At 40.7% G+C, this 21,953-nt stretch overlaps 2 protein-coding genes across 2 annotated transcripts in view; both read right to left on the bottom strand.

Moving 5' to 3' along the window:
- Positions 1-507: 507 nt before the first annotated feature.
- LOC311000702 (noelin-3-like) lies at positions 508-11,097 on the bottom strand (the record flags this gene model as incomplete). Its single annotated transcript, XM_083991500.1, has 6 exons — positions 508-1,185; positions 3,824-3,930; positions 4,967-5,186; positions 6,306-6,461; positions 7,795-7,938; positions 11,029-11,097. 6 exons carry the CDS (start codon positions 11,095-11,097, stop codon positions 508-510), a joined length of 1,374 nt encoding a protein of 457 aa, XP_083847626.1.
- Positions 11,098-20,080: 8,983 nt separating this feature from the next.
- Positions 20,081-21,953, bottom strand: part of LOC311001009 (collagen alpha-1(XI) chain-like) — an 86,753-nt gene continuing 84,880 nt past the window's right edge. Inside the window, exon 67 of the mRNA XM_083991954.1 lies at positions 20,081-21,717. Coding sequence (XP_083848080.1) covers positions 21,571-21,717 — 147 coding nt within the window. The 3' untranslated portion in view covers positions 20,081-21,570. The remainder of the gene's footprint in view (positions 21,718-21,953) is intronic.

A 21,953-nucleotide genomic window follows, 5' to 3' on the forward strand; every position in this document is an offset into this window, starting at 1 on the left:
TGAGCACAGTCAAAATATGAATAAATTAGGGAGGCATGAATAAATGCAATACGGAGAGAGGAAATCATTATAAATACGAGGACTTCATTTTGGGGAGAAAGCTTTCATTTTCGGAGAGAAAAGGAGAACGGCAGAAATTACCCGCAGTTCATTGTTCAGGATTTTCTGAAAGTTGCTAAGTAAAAGTGCCATTATTTAGTTCAAAATGTGCGTCTGCAGTGTGTTCCATATAATGTAATGAACTTGTCTTAATTTGTGCTGTCATTTATTTTTATGGAGAGTTTCACATTCCCACACTGGGGGAATTTCTCCATGAATCAGCAGGCAAAATAACGAGATGTCATTAACTTAATTTATATAAAATGCAAAAAACTAATCAGGGAAATTAAATAAATAAATAAATAAATAAATAAATAAATAAATAAATAGAATTAATCAGAACATTCAGGTGAAACCATCCGTTTCATAAATTTTTTTCCCCCATCGTTTCCATCTTGTTCCTCTGCTTTAAGAGGTGTCCTCTGTTTTAATAATGTGGAAAAGTGTAACGTTGAACAGGACCTGGTGGCCGTTGTTCCAGCCGTACAGGGTGCGGTCCCTGGCGTTGTAGTCCAGCATCGACATGTGGAAGTACTGGTTGTGAAAGGGAATGTCTGTGTACTCGTAGGTGGAGGTTTTAGTGGAGTAAGCGTAGTACACTTTGGCGCCGGTGAGGTGGGAGTTAGTGATGTAGAGCGTCCCGCAGATCATAAAAGACTCGCCGGCATTCCTCTTTGAGTATTCTGTGTTCCACGTGTTGAGGATCTGGAGCGTGTCGGGGTTCAGCTGGCTGATGACAATGTTCCCTGCGTTCTGGTTGGTCGCGTACACGGCCCACAGGCCCAGCTCGTCCGCCATCAGGTCGATGTCTGAAAAGCCTCCCCAGGTGTAGGGGTACACATTATGGAAGCCCGCCGACTCCAGAGCCCGCTGCGTGACCACGCGGCCCGTCTCGAAGCTGTACCGCACTATGATGTTGCTCTGCATCTTGTTGTAGTACAGAGAGCCGTTGTACACCACGTGGTTGGTCCCGGCCCATTTGAAAGGAAGGTTGTACGTTCTCGACTCGACCCCTGCCACAAAATCGGCCACGGATTTGTACTCTTTCACGATCTTGTTGTTGGTGTAGCTGTCCATGTACCAGACCTGGTGACAAATGAACACAAACACACAACAATCCTGTGACTTTCAGAAAAAAAAGCAGAATAAAAGAGAGAGCCGACCATTTATTTAAAGCAAAAAACAATGAATGATGGATTTTTATTCTCTTCCAACTAGAACTGAAGGACAACTTTAACCACCCCTGGAAACAGAGTGAATTTGGATTGATTATCTCAGAATACAGCTCCTAAGTGAGACGAAGGATTTTAGTATTTGAGGGCTTTTATTATTATTTAGTAAAATAGAGTTTTTTAGGGTTTTTTCATAGTTTTTAAATTATTTATATTGAATAGTTTTTGACCACTGATGGTGCTACAGAGCAATGTTTTGAAAAGGAGTCGTGCCGCTTGTATCCAGCTATGTTTAGGCTTAATTCAGGTTTTTTCTGGTGTCATAAGGCCTACAGTACAGTACAGTACAGTCTAACCACCTTTAGGTAGAATTAATCACTATGGTGACCTCTGCAACATGGCTAACCAACCTGCACCGCAGCAGAGGATCAGATCAAACCCCGATCAATCAGATCACTGGAAACAAGGAATACTCACTCCTAAAGGATCCTGACTTGGACAAAAGAGTTTCCAATAAAGTGTTGAGTAAGAAAGAGCAGTGGATTTTCTTATGGATCAGTTGGATCTATTCCAGGGCTTTTACATTTTGAACAAAATGACAATTGGAGCGATGTGATGCTCCCATTGTCTCCAGTAAAAACGTATTCAGAAATTCTAGTTACCATATGAACACAACATAGTTATCATCTGAGGTAGCCTACTCAGTTGATAATCAGTTTGTTATACTGGTTGACCAATGTTAAAGGGATAGTTCAACATTTTGGCAAATTGGCCCATTGCCATAATCCCTTTAGTTTTAGCAGTAGGTTTGTTACCTTTAATTGTCGGTGCAAGCTAATTTTAGAACGGTGGAGCAGAGCCGCGAGCTGCTCAGAGCTACGCTACGGAGGCTAATGGGATTTCTTGATTTCCTTCATCAAACTCATCAAATACACAATCCAACAACTCCAAAACGCTCTCGTGGACAAGTTGTGACCTGCACATTCACCACGCTATGAGATAATAACAGAACGTTATGAGACAGAGTTGTTTTAGAGGTAAATTCATGCAAAACTGCTGATGCGCGTTCCCGTCGGGGGCCGTTTTTCAGCTAGCAGTCTCTGCATTTACCTCGAAAACAACTCTGTCTCGTAACGTTACGTTATTATCTCATAGCGTGGTGAATGTGCAGGTCACAACTTGTCCACCAGAGCGTTTTGGAGTTGTTGGATTGTGTATTTGATGAGTTTGATGAGGGAAACCAAGAAATCCCATTAGCCTCCGTAGCGTAGCTCTGAGCAGCTGGTGGCTCTGCTCTGCCGTTCTAAAAATAGCTTGCACTGCCAATTAAAGGTAACAAACCTACTGCTATGACTATAGGGATTATGGCAATGGGCCAATTTGCTAAAATGTTGAACTATCCCTTTAAGTTCAGTGAAACCCAGTTTTACCCGGAGTGAGCTGAACTTCATAGTGTAAGGAACCAGGCCTATGTGTGTTTCTACCTTTTTGTATCTGTATACTGTGTGTCTGTCTGTGTGTGTGTGTGTGTGTGTGTGTGTGTGTGTGTGTGTGTGTGTGTGTGTGTGTGTGTGTGTACCAGCAGGCGGGTGAGGCAGTACAAATTGCTGCTTCATGGTACGACACTGGATGATAGTGGTGGTAATATTTCTATTTTGTCCTTTATTGAACCAGGAATGTCCTGCTGAGATACAATATCTTTTCTGCTGGGGAGTCCTGGGCAAGATGCTAATTCTTTTCTTTTTCATCACAACCACACACCAAACACACAGCAAACACACACAAAATATATACAGAGATTGGAGGCTAAGACGGTACATTGTTTTATGAAAAAAGAATACGAGTTCATTAGAGAGCACACATGCGTGTAAAGAAAGACATTTTCAAAACGGAAAATGTTCAAAGCAAAAAGAGGAAAGTTACATACTCCTACATAATGTCTGTGTTGTTTTGCCTGACTAAATAAGAGCTTTTTCTTCTCTGAGACTCTGTTTTTTTTTTTATTATTTTCAACTTGAGGAGCAGCGTGTTTGTGGATTTACTGCATGGGAAACCGCCACTTGGCCTCTGCAGTATTAAAAAAATGGCTTTGCAAATGCTTTTATGGGGAGGCAAATGCGTTTAACAAGTTTGTTCGGTCTCAAGGATCTACACAGTTTAGTCTGATGAATAACCCTGGATGCTCTGTAAACCAAAAAATAAAAACATGTTTTAATTGACAAAGTGCCACAGATCTATACAGTACACTGGCTTTTACTGATTCTGTAAAGTACAACACTGAAGGCCTTGTGTTGAGAAAACAAAGTGCAGACTTCCAATATTTGGTTCATGATGTGTTATTTTGTTTGTTTCCATGAGTGAAGTTTTATATTTGAACTCTAAACATTTAAATGAATGAAAAACCTTTAGGGAGTGTGTTGTTCTAACACAACAACATCTTTCACCAGCTGAACAACAGCAGGGATGCAGTTGTATGTAAATTATTAAACCCACTCCCCTCAGTGTAGCTTCAAAGTGTTGCAACATAAAGAAAGCGCATTAAGTGGGCTCACCCGGTTGTTTTTGGGAGACGCCTGTGGGTCGGTCATCCAGGCTCCAAATCTGGTCCCCGACGTTTTCACCGTCAGCGGCCCAGTGATCTTCATCAGCTTGCCACATGCTGCGAAACACATCACACAGATCTTTGGTGGCCATACAGCACAAAATGTTGTTACGGTTGGAATAAACTGGAATAGATCTCAAAGCGCTGGAGTGCTTAAATCTTTGGTAGAGGCTCATTTTTCAATCAAAAGGGTTTTTTGTTGTGGATGTTCTGTGAGCAGCATCTGTGCACCACAACATGCTTTTTTTCTGCTGTTAGAGAATCACAGCAGATAATGAAAGAAAATGCCACAATATAACAAACTTGTAAAAAAAAAACACCATCGGACATTGATCCCATATGGTTTGATCTTTGAAAGTAGTCTGAGCTGCACTTTATTCATCTTGCCAGACACTTTAATTGTGCCAAATGACAGCCGGCTATCACCTGCACTTAAGCTTCCAAGTTCCCCTATTAAGTGTTTAACTGCTATTTTACTCAATCAAAGCTCAAGCACAACGAATGCTTGAGTAATCATCGCCCGCCTCAGACAGATTTCCAGCCACATCCTATTAGCATTCACATGTTAGCTATTTAGGCTGACACTTTGACAGGCCCCATCAATGTTGATAACCTGGCAGTTGGCAAATTGGGGCTTTGGTTATGCAAACCTTTATCAGAGGCAAAGCTGCTCTGGAGGCAGAATTGATCTTATTAGCCTCAAGTTTGACTTAAATGGATGGAGCAACGAAAACCACAGCTTTTCAGTGTCTGACCGCAAATGGCTATAAAAAGGAACCAGGGGGATTCAGAGAGGGAAAAAAAACAATCAAACATGAAATAAATGTATTGATCGTGACTTCTTATGAGCCACGGGTTGCACTTTTTCACTTAGCGGTACCAAGCTTATGGATGCTACCATCATTTACCTTTTCATGGGACTATAAGTAGATACTTCTCGAAGCAGCTCTGCTCTGTCCCTTTTTTCTGTATCTAAAATACCAATCTGCTGGTTGCTGCAAAAAAAAAAAAAAAGTGCCTGATGATCCCTTCTCCATAGTCTAGTCTTTGGCTGACCGTGCCCCACTGTTATTTTTTCCTGCAGCAGACTTACTGAGTTTGCTCATACAGTTGCGGAGGCGATTTTCCAGGTTTAAGACCCTCTGTTGCAGCTCCTCATAGTCGTAGGCGCCCATTTCCTCCTGGATGCCCATCAACACGGCGGACAGGTTTCTGATCTCCTCTTTGAACTGAGAGATGAGTTTGGCGTCTGTCTTGTACTGCTCCAGGACGGGGATGAGCGGCTGCAGGGACTCCATCTTTCCTTTTAGCTCCTAGAAAAACACCAAGAATACGTCGGTGCTGTAACAACTCTCACAATCTGGAGGAAAGATTGAGTTTGTTTTCAGTGCAGCAGTTTCAGGAAGTTTCAAACTAACTAGGCCGACATCATTTGAAGCAGACTGTACTATCCAGGAAAACCGACTCACCTCTCGGGCTTGTTTTCACTTGTGTAAGAAAATTACGTTTCTACAACTATGAGAATCTAGGGATAGGCAGATCAATGCCAAATATATACAATAGAGACTGTGGTACCTGCATCTTATTATAGGAGTGAGTCAATAGCTGATAAAAATAAAGTGTTCCACAATTGTGTTGCACAAAAAGCAAACTCTTTGTCAGCTTCTTACGAATTCATTATTATAAAAAATACTACTGCTTGAGGGAAAACAGCATAATTTTGTTTTCTAACACACAAAAAACCATTACATTAAAAAGTTTATCTAGATGAAGAGCACACAGAGCTGTAACGAAACGAAACAGAGGGGAGGAGGAAAGAGGAGAGGGTCTAGTAAGAATAAACACATTTGCTTGATAGATGATACTAGAGATAATTATTATAGTAATTGCTCCATTTATTATTGTTATGTAAAAGCAATGTTGATTATACAACGTCAGATCATGTAGAGGCCCTCTACCCTCTATCCTGCTGCACTTCTTGAACTGGCTTTCACTTCATATATTCTTTACTTTTTTGTTTTACAGATGTGTTCAGAGTAAATTTGAATCTTAGATAAACTGAACAGATGGACACATGTGGCAGAAGACTCCTCTCATTGCAACTACAGTGCTGCTGAAGTTTCTAACTCATTCAACTATTCTGCTCAGTCACTGCTTTTATCCTTTAAGCAAATAGATAATGAATCTACCCGACTAAGCAATCAGGAGGTGTTGTCACTCCCGCTGTTTTCTATGCTGGACACTGCCCCCGCATCCCGTCTCGCTCTTAAAACAACCTTGTCCTTGGCCGGACAGTGGCAGACTTGCACTCGGTCTCGTCAGGAATGAAAGTTTATCAGTTCTGATGCTTCTCAGGCATCTTCAGAAGAAATCCTTTTTCGCCGGCTCCTGTGATGTCTCTTGCAGGCATAAACATAAAACAAAAACTATACCTGAAAGTTTTTGTTGACGAGCGTCTTCCTGTCCGATTCGATCTGTCGGAACTTTGACCGCAGGCCTTTGATCTGGCTCTCCATCCTCATGATGTACTGAAAGTCCCTCTGCGTCCGCAGGTTCAGCACCTCGATTGACTGCGACATGTTCTGCACCTTTTGAAAAGAATGAAACAGCGCGGCATTGATTTTTCCATCCACCGCGGGATTAAAATGTCCTCCATGTTCAGCCGTTCAGTAGCCTGCCATGCTCCAACGTCCCAAGGAATAAATCAACACTCTGACCTCCAATGTGATTGTCTCTTAACCGTCCATGTGTGAGCTGAATAGAGCTTTAAGATTAATTTTACACAGACATGGGACTGTTGATCTGTCTTGAAAAGTATATTTAGTAGTTTCAATATAACATAAACTATGGAATCTGCTGGGTTGGCAAGGTATTTCAAAGCATTGAGGTGACACAGAGGCCTGACAGTGTCTCTCTCTGGTTTGACAAAAGCTCACAAGGTTTTACTGGGCGTCTGAGCAAGAAGAAATATGACCTCCTCTCTCCCCTCCCTTTGACTATAATTGCAACCAACCAGCATTACTGGAGCACATCACTAGCAAAGTGGCACAACACTCACACATTGTGTTCTGCATACTTTTCTGTCTCTGGCGCAGGGATCCTAAAATGGCCTCACTGAAGCCCTGCGGCAGCTTAGTACATTAGTGTCAAAGGCCCCAATGAATGACAGAGAACAGCCTTTGGCATACAACATTAAAATGTAGGCTACAGCAGTGTTTCCTTATATGGCATACTAATTTAGGAAAGTGACTCCAGTGCCGTGCTTGTATGTTTGTTTGTTTGTTTGTTTGTTTGTTTGTAGATAATGCATTAAATCCCCACTGTCATGGTGGGGGGAAAAAAACAAAAAACAACAACTAAGATTTGATTTCAAATTTGATGTTTCTACTTCAGTTCACAATCTTGTCTGTTGTGTTCAGAGCTAATTTTATGAGATGAATCCAAAATGAACGCTTTGTTTAACAAGAAAAACAACAAAATCCAATGGTGGTAGATGTGGAAAAACTCTTCCAAGGCTGAGAAACAGTCCACTTCCTGTCAGAAATAACATTCCCAGTTAGACATGTCGACCCTGATAATACTATAGTCCAAAGGCTGGAATTAACCCTCAGTGGTTTGTTGCACTCCAGTTGTGTTAAGGTGAGATGGAGAGCGTTCTCATCTTTACAAGCAGCCATTCAGATGATGTCACCCATGTAATATATGCAGAAGTGGAAAATAGGGTTATGGACCTGGCTGGTGCAATCTCTCTGAGGATTAGAGCAACAAAGAAGCACAAATAACGATAGAAATCGATGTGATATGTCTTTATGAATGCAGGTGCTTACTGTAAATGTGCATGAGAGAGAAAGAGGGACTGAGTGTGTGTGTTGTTACATAAACAGGAATGTGTGTGTGTGTGTGTGGCTGTGTTGCACACACCTTCTCCAGGAGCTGGCGGAGCTGTCTGCCTTTGGCATCTCTGGAGCACAGATTCTGTTCAGGTGCCACCACTGTGCAGATACAACGCCCATCTGCATCCTGAGCCGAGCTGTACACCTGCCACCCTTCCTTTGGCCTGATGGTCTGCATACAGAAGCACAGTCAGGCACAGGCGGCAAATACGCAGCACACACATCTACAGAGAGACACATAAAATAGAGTGAACCCCGATGACATCGCCATCATGAAATTGCGGCACACAGTAGTTATGGTTTCCTTATTTTTTTTCCCCCTCGTGGGTCATCCATTTTTCTGCCTCGTGCCCCCAAAGCTCTGACACCAACCAATTCCACTGACTTATAAAAAGTCTGAGCTTTGAAAGAACAAACTGCCTTTGCCGTAAGATATTCCTCCACTCACAGTATATGGTCTCTAGTGAATTTCCTCTTCAACAATAAACAGTGTTTCCTGGCCTTGATGAATAACCCAAGTGGTGAAATTCCTCTGTTTCTCCTCACCAGGCCTTCCAATGCTTTAACTAAAAGTCCTGCTGGAAGACGCAGATAAACCTGATTTGTGGGGGGCTTTTCCCGTTCTTTATTACATTCAATATGCTCCACAGCTTTGGAGTATAAAACCTTAAGAACATTAAGTTATGCACCATCAAGCCAATACAGCATATTTTAATGCCACGCCATCAACCACTGTCAAAGAGTGCACACAGTAAAAACTAGTTTTACTCCAAATATTGATCAAAGAGTCCTCAAGTAGTGCAGGAAAAGTTGATGGCCATCAGTCACAGGAAGAGAGGAAGTATTTAAACAATACTGCCGTGAGATGTCGGCCTGGGAAATTAACACATGCCTCCAAGCCAAAGACTGGCAACCTTTGACTGGAGGTGGTGGTAAATTCCTCTGCACTACCAGCAGCCCCCCTTCGGCACAAAACCAGCCACAATTTCTGTTTTATGCTCTACCTGTAGGGAGGAAAAAAACGTGTGAAACATGTTTTTTGAAGTCTTTGGAGAGGGTGGACAGAAGAATTATGAAAGTGCCCTGTTTATAGTGCGGGCGTTCCTTCCTCCGCCCAATTCATCCTTGCCTGTCAGCCTGAGCAGTTTAAAGAGCGTTAGGAAACAGCCATGAAAGATCATGTCCCCTCTGAGCAGGCAAAGACGTCACGCCAAGGAGAAAGAGCCGGCTTTGACTCATCATTGTCACCTACAGAGAGTCTGCTTTGTGCAGGTGTAAAAAAAACCCATCAAGCTTAGTTTATATTGTTATAAAAACACACTTGCCCATGCCTTTCAATGCCATATTGTGATAGAGGATTTTATTTACATTGTTGCCGTGTTGCTTCTTAACATTTTGCATCCTGACACATTTTCTGTCAGTAAACAAATAAATAGATTAAAAAAAAACACGCTCTATGATCTCAAGTCTCCTGAGCTTTCATTCGTCTCCCCAGCTCATCTCATCTCTCACGTTACCGTTATCAGATTGTAAAGAAATTGTTTCTGGTATTATCAAAGCACCGCAGCCTTGATCTTTGTCCACCTTTCTACTGGTTGCTTGTAAAGTTTGTAATCTAGGAATTAAGGCTTATTCTGCCGATGCCCCGATGCAAAGCTGCTCCTAATGCGATTATCTGATTAGAGCCTTGAAAGTAGAATATAACAACTTCTCTTTTTTTAATTCCATGGTATGTTTCTGCTCTGAGCTCCTCAGCTCAGCAGCACAGAGGGAAGCAGCAGAGGAAAAAGTGATGCTGAACTGAAATATCTGGAGGTCATGTCTGGTACATTGTGGTAGTCTATGAAATTATTAGGGAGACTAGAAGGCTTGGTGCACCATGACTGTAGCTGAAATCAGCCTCCCTCAGCATCATAGCTGAATGGGATAAAAGAGGGAGAAAAAACACATCCTCAGCCCCTTTTTTCCCCCTACTTTGCTTTGAAAGCCTCCTAAAAAGAAGCCAGTTTCACTAATCTGTTAAAACGGTCTTTCTCTACTGTCTCTTGAGTGACGCACATCCTTCCCCCCCCCACTCTTCTTCACTTGCACATTTCCTCATATTAAAATGAATCTGTAGCTCAGCCAAGCCAGATGCACTCTCCAACTAGGGTTTTTTTTTGTGGGGAACTCTGCACAAAGAGTTTTTCTCTCATTAAATAATTCAGACAGCTGGGTCCTCTTTTGTTTTGGGCGTTCATTTTGACTTTCTGACAGATCTGAATACAGTTTGGAGCACGCAGACTCAGCCTGTCAACGTTTTCCTGTTTCCCCTATAGCAACATAAATTCTGCATACCACTTTTCCAGGTGATGCTATGGGAAGACACTGCTTTGCTTTGCAACCAACATACTGGCACAGGGATAGCACTCTGCATGGCTGGGATGAACCTAATCGACCACTGCTCTGGTCCAAATGGCTTGGTGATCTGCAAGATGCTCCCCCTAATTTGTGATAATGCTCCCAATTGCATTGTCGTTTTCGGAAAGCTCAAATTGAAAAAGGAAATGTTTTATCCTGCCAAACCTCACATTTTAGAAACACAGAGGCAGCACGAAAAAGAACTGCATCAGAAAACGGACAGATCTTTTCAGTTTTAAGTCTGTTAAGTCTCAATTTGCCTGTATCAAGATTCAAGATGTTTAGCTCTGCTTCTTCCGTCTGGGAGGGGATTTGGATGTAATCCACAACAGCAAAGCTTTATTTATTTATTTATTTATTTATTTATATATATATATTTTTTTTTACAATGACTGAACTCTCCCTTAAAAGTGAGTTATATGCTTGGCAATACTCCAGGATCAATATCAGTGCTATGTGGTTGATGTAGGCAATAAACATGAGTGCTGTGAGGGTGCCTCTTCCTCCATCACTACTTTACATTCAGTATGTTTCTTTTTTATTCCAGATTATTTTTTCATATCCTTAGTGTCAGTTATTGCTTACATCACAATAGTCTATATATATTGACTACACTATGCTATAATAGCAAAGAATCAACCAAATAAGCAGCAATGGCAGGAAACAGAAATGACTCATTCTGTGGGTTTTGGTCATTCACAGACAGTTGTGCAGTGCTCCACCCTAATTAATTACATCCCCAATGATGTTAACTTTACAGCACTAATGTTACATGGCAGAGCGAGAGCTGCCGCTCAACTTAAAGTATGTGTCTTTCTCAGAGAAATAGCAAAAAAAAGAGGTAGTGTTAAGGGAAACTCACCACAGAAGGGCAGTACCCGAACAGCAGCAGGAACAGCAGCGGGTTCAGTACCACGGAGAGCGACCACATCCTGCCGGCTGCCGCTGCTGCGATGCTTCCTCCTCCGCCTCCTCCGCCGCGACGGGAACAAGATTTCTTTTTTTTCTTTTTTCTTTTAACGCAAGTTTCTGCCCCTGTGCTCCTCGCACCACCACCACGTCCACTACGCGCTGGTAAAAACCGTGGCTTCCTGACGAGGAGGAGGAGGAGGAGGAAGAGGAGGGGGGCACATCATCCATCCACTCGTCCCCGTTACGCATGCCATGTGGGCAGCGGGGAGAAACCTCTCGTCACTGCAACAAGAACAAAAAAAAAAAAAAAGGGGGGAGAAAAAGTTTGTGGTCATGCATGCAGCGAAAATCCGGAGCCGCGTTCAGGGGTTATAGGGAGCCTTCTTCACGGATGTGACATCATCCAGCTGCCTCTCTTGACTTTTAATGAATCCAGCTTCGTAATGTGCGTGAGGAGGAACCACCGGCAGCTGTGCGGTGACAAAAGTTGCAGCTGGCAGTATTCACTGGGAAATAAGAAGGTAGAGAGGCGTCGGGTCGGAGCTGCTGCTGGTGCCGCTGCTGCTGCGTTTTTGTGCCAGAGTGCACGCGCAGAGAAAGAGAGAAAGGGCGCGAGAGGATGTCAAGGTTTTTTTTCCTTCTTCTGAGTGAACAAGATTTGGAAAAGAGAAGTGTTTAATTTTAGAGGTCTATTTTAATGTTTATGAACATTGAAGGGTAAATTCACCCAACTTAAAAAAGGAAAAAGAAAAATGTTGTCTAGCTCAATTAAAGTGGTCTGTAGCCTATAGAAGCCACCTGTGCCCAGAAAAGTTTGGAGATATGAAAAAAAAAAAAAGTACATTACAAAATACCAAACCAAATATCAATGATACTGAACTTACTGGATATCAACAATCAGCAGCTAAAGCTTCAGTTGGTCATTTGCCAGGTGTTGAAAGGGGTCCAGCCAATCAGAGCTCCAATTTTGTCTCGGCCAATTAAATCTTATTTCATTTTAATGATGCAGTCACATCGACATTCACTTTACATTCATATCTGTCTTAAACAATGTAAGACACGGTCACTCCCTGTCAATGATTCATCTGCCTCTATTGTTTAGTTCAGCGGATCAATACAGTGCTGCAGGAACGAGTCCTTACCAACCCAGAAATTTGTTATCGTCTTAGCACATAAGTTCCCTCATCATAAAGTCTACATTTTTTTTAATGAGCTGTTGGTTAAGGTCTGAAATTAACAGAAGCTCAAGGCATTTTCACATTAAATATACTAGTTGTGACTTATTCAAGCTTTTACATCTTCTTGTTTGATAACACTTGTTTAAATGAATGAATGGGACGTTAAGGATGTTTTCAGAACTGTGGCTTGTTTCCTTTGTTCCGGTTCAGGGGCTAAAACCATCTTCTTTTGAGCCAACTGTTCTCTCATTGGTCAGAAATCTTACCCAGAAGGACGAGCAGTTAACCCAGGAAAAACAAAAAGACTGCTGTGTTCACATCAGCAGCGTGGTTGGTTTGTTTTGTTTGTGTTGGTTGCTGGGTCGATTATATTCTCACTGCAAACGAACTGCTCCAGGGCTCGAATGGAAGTAAGCTGAAACCGCCCCTTCTTGGCGATCTCGGCTCGCTTGTTTTATCCCGCATCGAGGCGCGATTGCTGAGTTTACATCTGGCCGAGAAACGCTCCCTGTTTCAGAAACAACTGCTCCAAATAAGTCAAGTCTTAAATACACCCTAAATGTCATCAAACCAAACAAGAAAACCAGTGAGTTTATTCACAAATGTCACACAATCTCATCAGTTTAACGTCAGCCTGAAACAACTGTTACGAAACACTGTCGTACTTGATTTGGAGTGATGTTTTAGCCACCTGGAAAATGTACATCCAACTCTTTTAGCTCTGTTTTTGGTCCCTACCAACTCCTGAAAGAAATATCTTGACTCTTTATTCCCTTCACCAGCTATATACAGTATATATCTGGATCTGTATTTCTTTTGCAGCTGAAAACACATTGGACAGTGAAATAATGAGATAAACGCTTGGTACAACGCTCCATAAAGTCAAGGTGAGTGGCACGTTTAGGTGATAACACTGAGTAAATAAAAAACTGGTTACAGCTGCTTAAAAAGTCAAAATTCTGACTTTATATCTAATACTTACAAGTTTTTTTATTTAGCTGTTTTTGACATTTAACCCCTTCTTGTCATGGACATGAAAATTCATTCTTCTACATTTTTATTTCTTTTCCTGGCGGAAATAAGCTTTTATACATCATGCATTTGCTGTTTTGGTTGGAGCTGTACACAAAAGATATATATCTGTATGAAAACTATTTTACAGCGAGGTCTGAGGATAAGGGGGCTACCGTGTCTAGAAAGATGGAGATTGCAAAAAGTTTAAATGACATTTTTCAATGCTGTGGTTGCCTCAAACAAAAATACCCTTCACCTCCACTGTATTTGGGTGCAAGCAGACATCTCAGACTGAAATCTCTCAAAACCTTCACAAACAAAACAGACAAACCTACTGCATGGCTAGATAACACCAATGTGAGGTAAGCGGGAAAAAAATGCTCTATTTTGAATGAGCTGAATGTGTCTTGATTTCTAAAAAGACCTGGAAAATAACAAATCTGATCCGTCATTTTATTGAAACAAATGACCCTAAGCTTTCTGTAATTTTAATGTTCCTCTTAGGCCAAAGCCATTATACTCTCATATGTATGAAACAATGTTTTTATCAGTGTTTAAAAAATGAGATGAGGTATTAAACACTGTGTGGAGCACCCACGATGCATACAAATAGGGTTCACAGTTTGTGCCGGAGTATAAGACACTCGGCTGTTTATTCATCTTTGGAGCTCAAGCTGTTTCACTTCCGTTGAGATGACTGGCTTACTTTTGTGTGAGCATAAAGCTTGAGACTCTTACTGTTGGAAGACTGGAAATATGTTTGTTTTTTATAACTGCATCAAGCTAACATTGTTTGTCCTGTATTTAATTTATTTTTACCAATGCCCCCCATTGTTAATTATGAATACTTTAATCAGCATTTAAAGAAGTGACACAGCCATTTGGGGAGTAGTGAGGTTACATAGTCCATAACAATGAGATGACCCAGTTTATAAAAACATTGTATTGACAAAGAGTCTTACTAGTTTTAGATCTTATCATGCTATAGTTCCAAATCTCTTAATCCAACAAATTATTTGATTGATGATGGATACAAATCCAAGAAGATAAATGTAGGCTACAGTATTATGTTTCTGTGTTGAAATTTGACTGTTATGACTCGGAGAAGCACAGATATTGAGGCCTATTGGGCAGTAAGGGGTGTTAAGTATCTTAAACTGTCTCTGTGAGCAGCGTGTCACATCCTTCAGCAGCTTAAACCGCTGAACCTGTTGATAAGCTGGGGAAATCAATAGCAGAAATACAATAACCTACGCTACAACACTGTACCTTTTTACCTCATGTCTCTGCCCTCTGCCTCACCTGACTCCATGAGGCGAACCTCACAGTTTTGGAAACCTCTGGGCAGATCCTCCAAAGATTTATCTTATCTCTCACATGGCTGAATCTAAACAGCTCTGGAGTTAATTAGGCCTGCAGCTATGGCTACTGCACTCGGATTGCCATTCAGACCTTCCCCTAGAGGCCATTCACAGACTGCAGCCAGAGCCAGAGCGTGTCCTTGACTGTAGGAGTCACCTTCATCCTGGTGGGACGCCATCTACTTTATGCCAATCATAACCCTTTTTTTTTTTTGAGTTTCTTTTTGCGTTTGTTTAAACATTGGAGGAAAAAAACCCAGCAGGGATAGATATTGTTTCAGAGATCTGGCTGGGGTGATCAAGCTTTTATTTTTTTCTGGGCAGCGAGTACAAACTGGAGACCTGAGGATGAGGGCTGTCCCCATGGCCTCTCTAGATCAGCAGTCAGCAGCAGGTTAGGATGAAGTGATGGGTTGGGCAACGAGGCACAGTACTTTTGGAGCGTTTCCCAGTGAAACTGTTTGAACAGGGAATACTTGAACTCAAGGAGTGTCTTTGACAGGAGGAGACAGAAGTTTCTTGGCGCACTTGAACAAAGGGTTTTTGTAAGCCATGACCTGCATTCCTGATTAATTTCTCTCCAGCTATAACCGTGGCTTGTGCTTACTTTGTGGCTGATTCCAGTTCAAATTGGTTATGACATATGATGATGAGCCTGGGGTATCTTTTTGCAGTTCAAATAGACTTTAAACATTGCTTCAAAAATGTATTTACAGAAGAGGTGGGGTGAAAAAAATCAACAAACGACTGAAAATGTTAATGCTGTAAACACAGCAGCTTTATTGTGTCTGTAGGAATTTTGTAAAAAGAAAACTGAGATAACAAGCAATTATCTTGCTACAAAAGAGACAGCAGTCAATACGAGCCGTTTCTCATGTTCCTCTCCAAAAAGCTGAAAAGTACATCGGTTATTTTAAACAAGTCATCTTTATCTTCCTTTATCCATGAAGAAGAACACTCTTTGTTCTTTTGCCTCAATTACGAAGTTTTACACCCATTATCTTTTCAGCATAACAGCCCAGTTTCCTGCTTGCAGTTTTGCTGAAGAAGTTGAAGTGTACTGTAAATGCCTGGGTAAAAACAGCTTGATGTTAGTTAGCTGTCCACAGTTTGCCTCAACTCAGACTTGTACTGTTTAAGTATCACTATGAGGACTGTGGCTTCTGTAGGTTGTACATCTAAATTACTTAAAGCTATAGTGTGTGATTTGTAACTTTGGACTACTCAAACAAAATTAACTTAAGCTGCAAATTGTCTGTGAAAGTTAGATTTAACTGCCCATGGACACACATAATGAAAGGGCAACTATCATTAATCACTGATATTATCACTGCTGCAACAACCAGATTTTTTTGTAAGGTGACCAGACTAGGGCGGACAATATATAATTCAAATATCTAAGGTTTTTATCAGTGAAAAAAAAGAGAAAGGCAGTGTGGGACGGTCCGTGTACACGGACCCGGGACACATTTTGTCCTGTATTTTCAACAATCAATCCAGTGCAAATCCATAGAGGATCAATATTAGGCTACAAGTTAGACTATCAAAACGAGACAATTTGAGATAAGGACACCCCCTGTTCTCCCTCAGTCTGACTGTCATGTTATGTTTCCAAACAGAAAATATGTCTCTCATTCTGGTCCTGGCTCATGACCAATGTATGTCAGCCAACAATGTTGTTGTTTTTGCATTTTTCTTTTTTACATGATGCTTACACAGATGGAGCACAAAATACAACTGATGGAACTAATCTTTCTTAAGACCCATCTGTTTGCTGGTAACTAATTGAAAGCTTGTGCAAAGCAATGTAGCAACAGCATTAAGAAAACTTTGTTTAAACTTTTGTCAATATTGACATGCTACTCACGGTGTGGTTCATTAAAACAAACAAACAAAAAAAATCACAAGCACAGAAATGTAATTATATCACACCAATTGGCATCATAGATCAGCAAGAGGGTAAAAGGGTGGCAATTTCTGTAATCTGTGAGGGTTCACAGAACAAAAGAAAAAGACAGATTCTCAATAAAAAATAGCCTATTCTATGTTGTGTGTATGAGATAAAATGTTGGGTATGTTTGTTTGTTTGTTTTTTAGCTCAGTTAACTCATAGCCTAGCTGCTGTCATCCAGCTAGTCTCTTCTTTATCTGGAGACAACAACAACAAAATAATATTGTATAACTCTACTTTGATGCTTCTTAGCTTAACTTGTCAAGCTGCTAACAACACTAAACAACTACTTGACTGCTAACAGTTACACTGCCTATTTCTCTTAGGTCTCTTTTAAATTTACAGTTAACACTGACACATTTCCAGGGACAGCTCCAGCCAAAAGGAAATAAATAAATCCGCCTCTACTTACCAATCTAGAAGAAACGCAGTGATTTCAGGAGCTCCAACTTAAGTTAGCATGCTAACCAGCTAGCCCTGCTAGAGGTCGTTACGTTACAAAAACCAACATGGCCGACGCCGGCCGTAGTGCGTTGTTATGGGAACAGATTATACCACCACCTGCTGCCGGTGAGATACGACTTTAGGCAGGAGAATAAACCAACAACCAAACGCTGTAGCAGACCAAAGACAGGTACATGGAAAAAGCCCATGGTTACTGTTAAACTAAATTTAGATAACTGTCATAATTAGGTGCCATGCTGCTAATTAACTAGCAAACATAATGAATTGTGCACTCTCCCTATGTTGTATAGATGGTTAGGTCCGGACAAAGCCGGTTAAGTATCTTTGATGAGTATCTTTGGACAATATCACTTTGAGAATAGGCTAGCTTCATAGACTGTAAAAGCTTATATGATATGATCATATGAATGAAGGTATCATTATATTTGTACATTTAAGATATTGGTTTTAACGTGGTAATTAGCTATTTTGAAGTTGATATTTAATGACAGAAAACCTGCCAAAACTAACATCTAATACATTTGCACTAGCCTACAGTCCAAAAATAATGTTGTCATTGTAGGAGCCTGTGAAAGAGAGAGACCCCCGTGAAACTCATGTCTAGATAATAAAGAAGAGAATAGAAAATGTTTAATACATTTTTGGGAGATAAAAGCATAAACGATAATAAAACAATCAAAGTGTGTTTTGTTTGTCTTTGTGTAGTGGGGGCTCTTTTGTAGTATCCTCATAGTATCCTCCAATATCACAGACTTGAATTGTCCATTGCCGTAAATGTGATTGTCTCTTCATGTTAGTCCTCAGACAGAATGGAAAGTTCCCACAGTATTTTCTAGTCATCTGGCTTAATTCACATTGTGATATGGTCCAACCCTCCATGACCCTGGAAAGGATTAAATGGGTAGAGAAAATGTGTAAGAATAGTGATGGGAGAGTTTAACTCTTCCACTGAATAGACAAAAAAAAGAAAGAAAAAAAACCCTCTCCTCTTCTCTGGAAACTGCCACTCTTCAGATGTGACTTGGCAGCCCCTGGACTTATAACAGAGTTTCTTTGTCATGTTGACCAAGTAGTCGTCCCAGCAGATCGACTTTGACTAGTAGCTGGTCAATCTGCAGACCGGTTTGGAGTGGATGGGTCGACTGTCAGCAAGCAGCAAACATCCTCCTGTGACTGCAGCCTTGTTTTCCTTTCACTGTTTGGATTCTGCAACCAATTTTGAACCCAACAGCAAAACATGTTCTGTTTCATCTTCTGCCTTCAGAGATGAAAAACAGGTGGCCCTGTATTAATTTAACAAGAAAAATAATGATGACTGGCAAAAGTGGCCATGAGCCCAAGCAAAGTTGTCAGGCACACAGACGTTGTGATTACTCATCACCATATGTGCTTTCCCCTGACCGAACGGGACAACAGCATGCAGGTTTCAAGAAGTACACAGAGACTGCTGCAAACAGATTTAATGATTCATAAAGCTGAATGAAAACAGTTTTGGAATTCGACTGACAAAAACTAAACAGACCTCACCGAGAGCCACCGTTTCTTCTGAATAGGTTTAAAGAATTGCTGAGACCTGGCAGACTAGACAGATGAAATGATATCTTTTATTATGAGAGCACAGTAATTACTGCAGAAGATAAATAGAGATTTCTATGTTTTTTAATGCTGAGATGCCAAATGCAAGATATTAAACTGTCTCAGTGTGTCTCATCTACACCCAAGACTTGTTGTTTTATCAAAGATTTATTAAAAAGTGAAATTCCAGCAAGATGAGATAAACCTACAAACCACAGAGCACAGAAAATGTTTGTTTTTTTTGAAGACATGTACGGATAAAACGGCTTAAAATGTCATTATGTACACTGTGTTTATGGCTGTTTCACAACTTTATGGCATACATATTTAATGCTGCTGCTTCTAGTGTCTGAAGTCTGTAATTATATGTTACTCGTATTTGGCATTATTAGAGAGATGAGTTCTGAGTGACAAACTGTAGACAGTGATTTTGTGTCTTATTTTTGTCATTGTTTGTCAGAGAAATGTAAAAAGAGTTTTCAAAGACCAATTTTACTGCAGCTGGAAATATAATTGGTAAAAATGAAAGAAATTTAGTCTGTGGTTCACTTTGAGTATTTGCCTGCTGCATACAAAGTTTTTAATGTTGAGATAATTTTAAAATTTGCCTCTTTATTGTGATCTAAACTGTTCACATGACTCTCAAAAATAAAACCCTTCATATTTATCAGAGCTTTCACCATTGCCATAGGAAAACATGCACAAGGAACATACTAGAGTTCATATTTACTTTTCTGTCTCATATTTGCTCAAATCTGATGGTTTGCATGCTTCACTATCATAAATGTTATTCGTTCCTCCTCATACTGATATAATACCAAACTGAAATGGGAAGAAAACATAATCACTGAATTTGCATATGCAGACTCTTTCGTAGCACAGACAAAAACACTGTGGGCTGTTATTATGTGGATTATGTTGTAAATTACACTTCCTTCAAGGAATGGGAATCAAGAAATCACATAAAACATCACGAAATGTACACATGCCGTCTCTGGTGTTAGTGCAGGATGTCTCAGAGAAAGTGAGAGATTTGGTGGCTCTTTTGCTTTGAATTGGAGCTAAGTGTTGGCAGGGTTGTTCACAGAGAGGTGGCACAGAGAGTTCTTGACTGTAGCCTCTCAAAATCCTTAACAGAATATCAACAATGTTGGATAATTTGGATAATTGGCCTGGAAAATGGCATTTTTTCTGAGTGGAGGGTAGCAGTGTGGAGTCAGTTTGTCTGACGAGTGGTTTGACTGAAGCCAGTAGCACAATTAGGAAGCAAAAGGAGTGTTGCTGTCATGCAGTGAGGCCACAGAAGATTTCAGGATACATGCGTTGTACGACCACTCCTCACCCTTAACACGCTGGTTCTAATTACTGTAACTCCCCCACTGTTAAGATAAATCTGCAAGTGAATGCAAACCATTGCAATGTGCATTTGGCAAAGCACCAAACATTTATTTCAGTTGTACATAGGTTGTAAACATACTGTAATTACACAGGTTGGAAAGCGGCTCTGGAGTCTATGCTATCATAGCTGAAAGCTAAGGAGGTGGAGATGCAAACAGATCTTGATCAAAGTCAAATCTGAGTCAGAGAAAGAAAGTGGAGGAGATCACAGTGCCTGGGCTCGGCAGATTCAATGACATGAACCCAAACACTTGGAACCACTAATCCTCCTGATCTTAAATTATCATGGCGAAGGATGGTAATATGTATAAGGCAGCGCAGAATCACACACAAAAAAGAGTAATTTTCAGTTTTGCACCCATAGCCAACAATACAGACATTCAACCCGACACTTTTCAGAATCCAGTTTTAATATTTTTTGATTCAAGGCACATGAAGACATTTTGTTCATCGTTACAAAGAAGAAAATCAACAGGTTTTTTTCTTTTTGTGAATTAAAAACAAAACAAAAAAAAACAACTGGACAAATTTAACTACACATAAATCTTATCTCTTTGTAAATTAGCCACCACATATAATGTTAAACATGGTCGAGGAGCCAAATACTGAGGTATAACATCTGGGTGAATAAAGTCTGTCTGGAAAATAAGCCCTTTCTTACAATATTTATATTACTATCTCATCTTATTATGGCTTAATTTCCTAATGGGCATACGCGCTGGTATGACATGAAGAAAAAACAAAATGCTTTTTGAGTTTAAGAGTCATAATCCAGGTTTGTTTGTCTCATAAAAGTCAAATAATGAAAGTTATATTATTTACAAAATGATTATTTTATACTTACAAATTGGAGCTTTTGTCAAATTATGTCATAAATGTTTTCAAAGACATAATATATCTCATCAAATTTGTCCTTAGCACACATCAAATGTATTTATAGGATTTATTTATCTTATATAGTTAACCGAATATTTACTTAAACTTTAAGAGCTGGGGCACATGCACGTTTTTAGAGTGGATTCGGAAAGGAACAATATTGTACAAAATAATAATAATAATTACAGTTTTTATCAAAAAGCACTTTTTGTAGCACCTTGAGTGTTTTGTGATTCTGCACAAAAGCACCACTGTGGTTGTATTCAGAGCAGCACCTGGAGCATCCAGAGAGGGAGGCTTGGTGGGAGGGGAAGGACGAGGGAGGATGGGGCTTGGGGTGAGTGGATCCTCTCTCTGTTGCTGAAAGTGCGCCACTGTCCGCCACGGCATCAAATGTCCTTTTCCTGATGTCACTCCCATTACTACGTTAAAGTCATGTGATTCTGGCCCTACAAGGGCGAGGAGTAGATTCCCCTGGTCAGCGCTTCCATGACAGGGCCTGGGGGCACACTCTTCTCCTCCTGGCTTGAGTGGATCTTCTTGGCAACAAAAGAAAAACACAGGGTTTTTTTTTTTGCTTGGCAGGGAGAGAAGGTAAAGGTTGTCGGATCTCAGCGTGTGGGTGTTAATATGTACCCTCTGACCCTGTCCTTCAGCGGGGAGTAGGGGCGTGTCTAGCCGAGGAAACAGACGGGGCCGACCTCGAAGCCAAACCTCTGGTTGGAGTCCCCAAAGTCATTCAGCATGACGTCAATGATGGGCAACTGGTCGATGCGGGGAGTGTTGATCTCCATCACAGACTTTGAATAGCCCTGCTTCAGCTGCAAACACAAAGGGGAAATGAGAGCGCAGGTATTTAATAAAGTGGTCCAAGTATGTTTTTTTTTTTAACAATGTTTAGGGAGCATGTTCTATAAAGACTTGTGTAACAACAGAAAAGCAGAAAATCATAGAGTTCTTTAATACTTTATGCTAGGAAGAAAAATGATCCAGCCCAATGACCTTGAAAGAGCAGGTACAGATAATGGATGGATGGTGGAGGTAGCATACAGTTCCT

Source organism: Trachurus trachurus, assembly GCF_905171665.1.
Source record: "Trachurus trachurus genome assembly, chromosome: 17".
Lineage (NCBI taxonomy): Eukaryota > Metazoa > Chordata > Actinopteri > Carangiformes > Carangidae > Trachurus > Trachurus trachurus.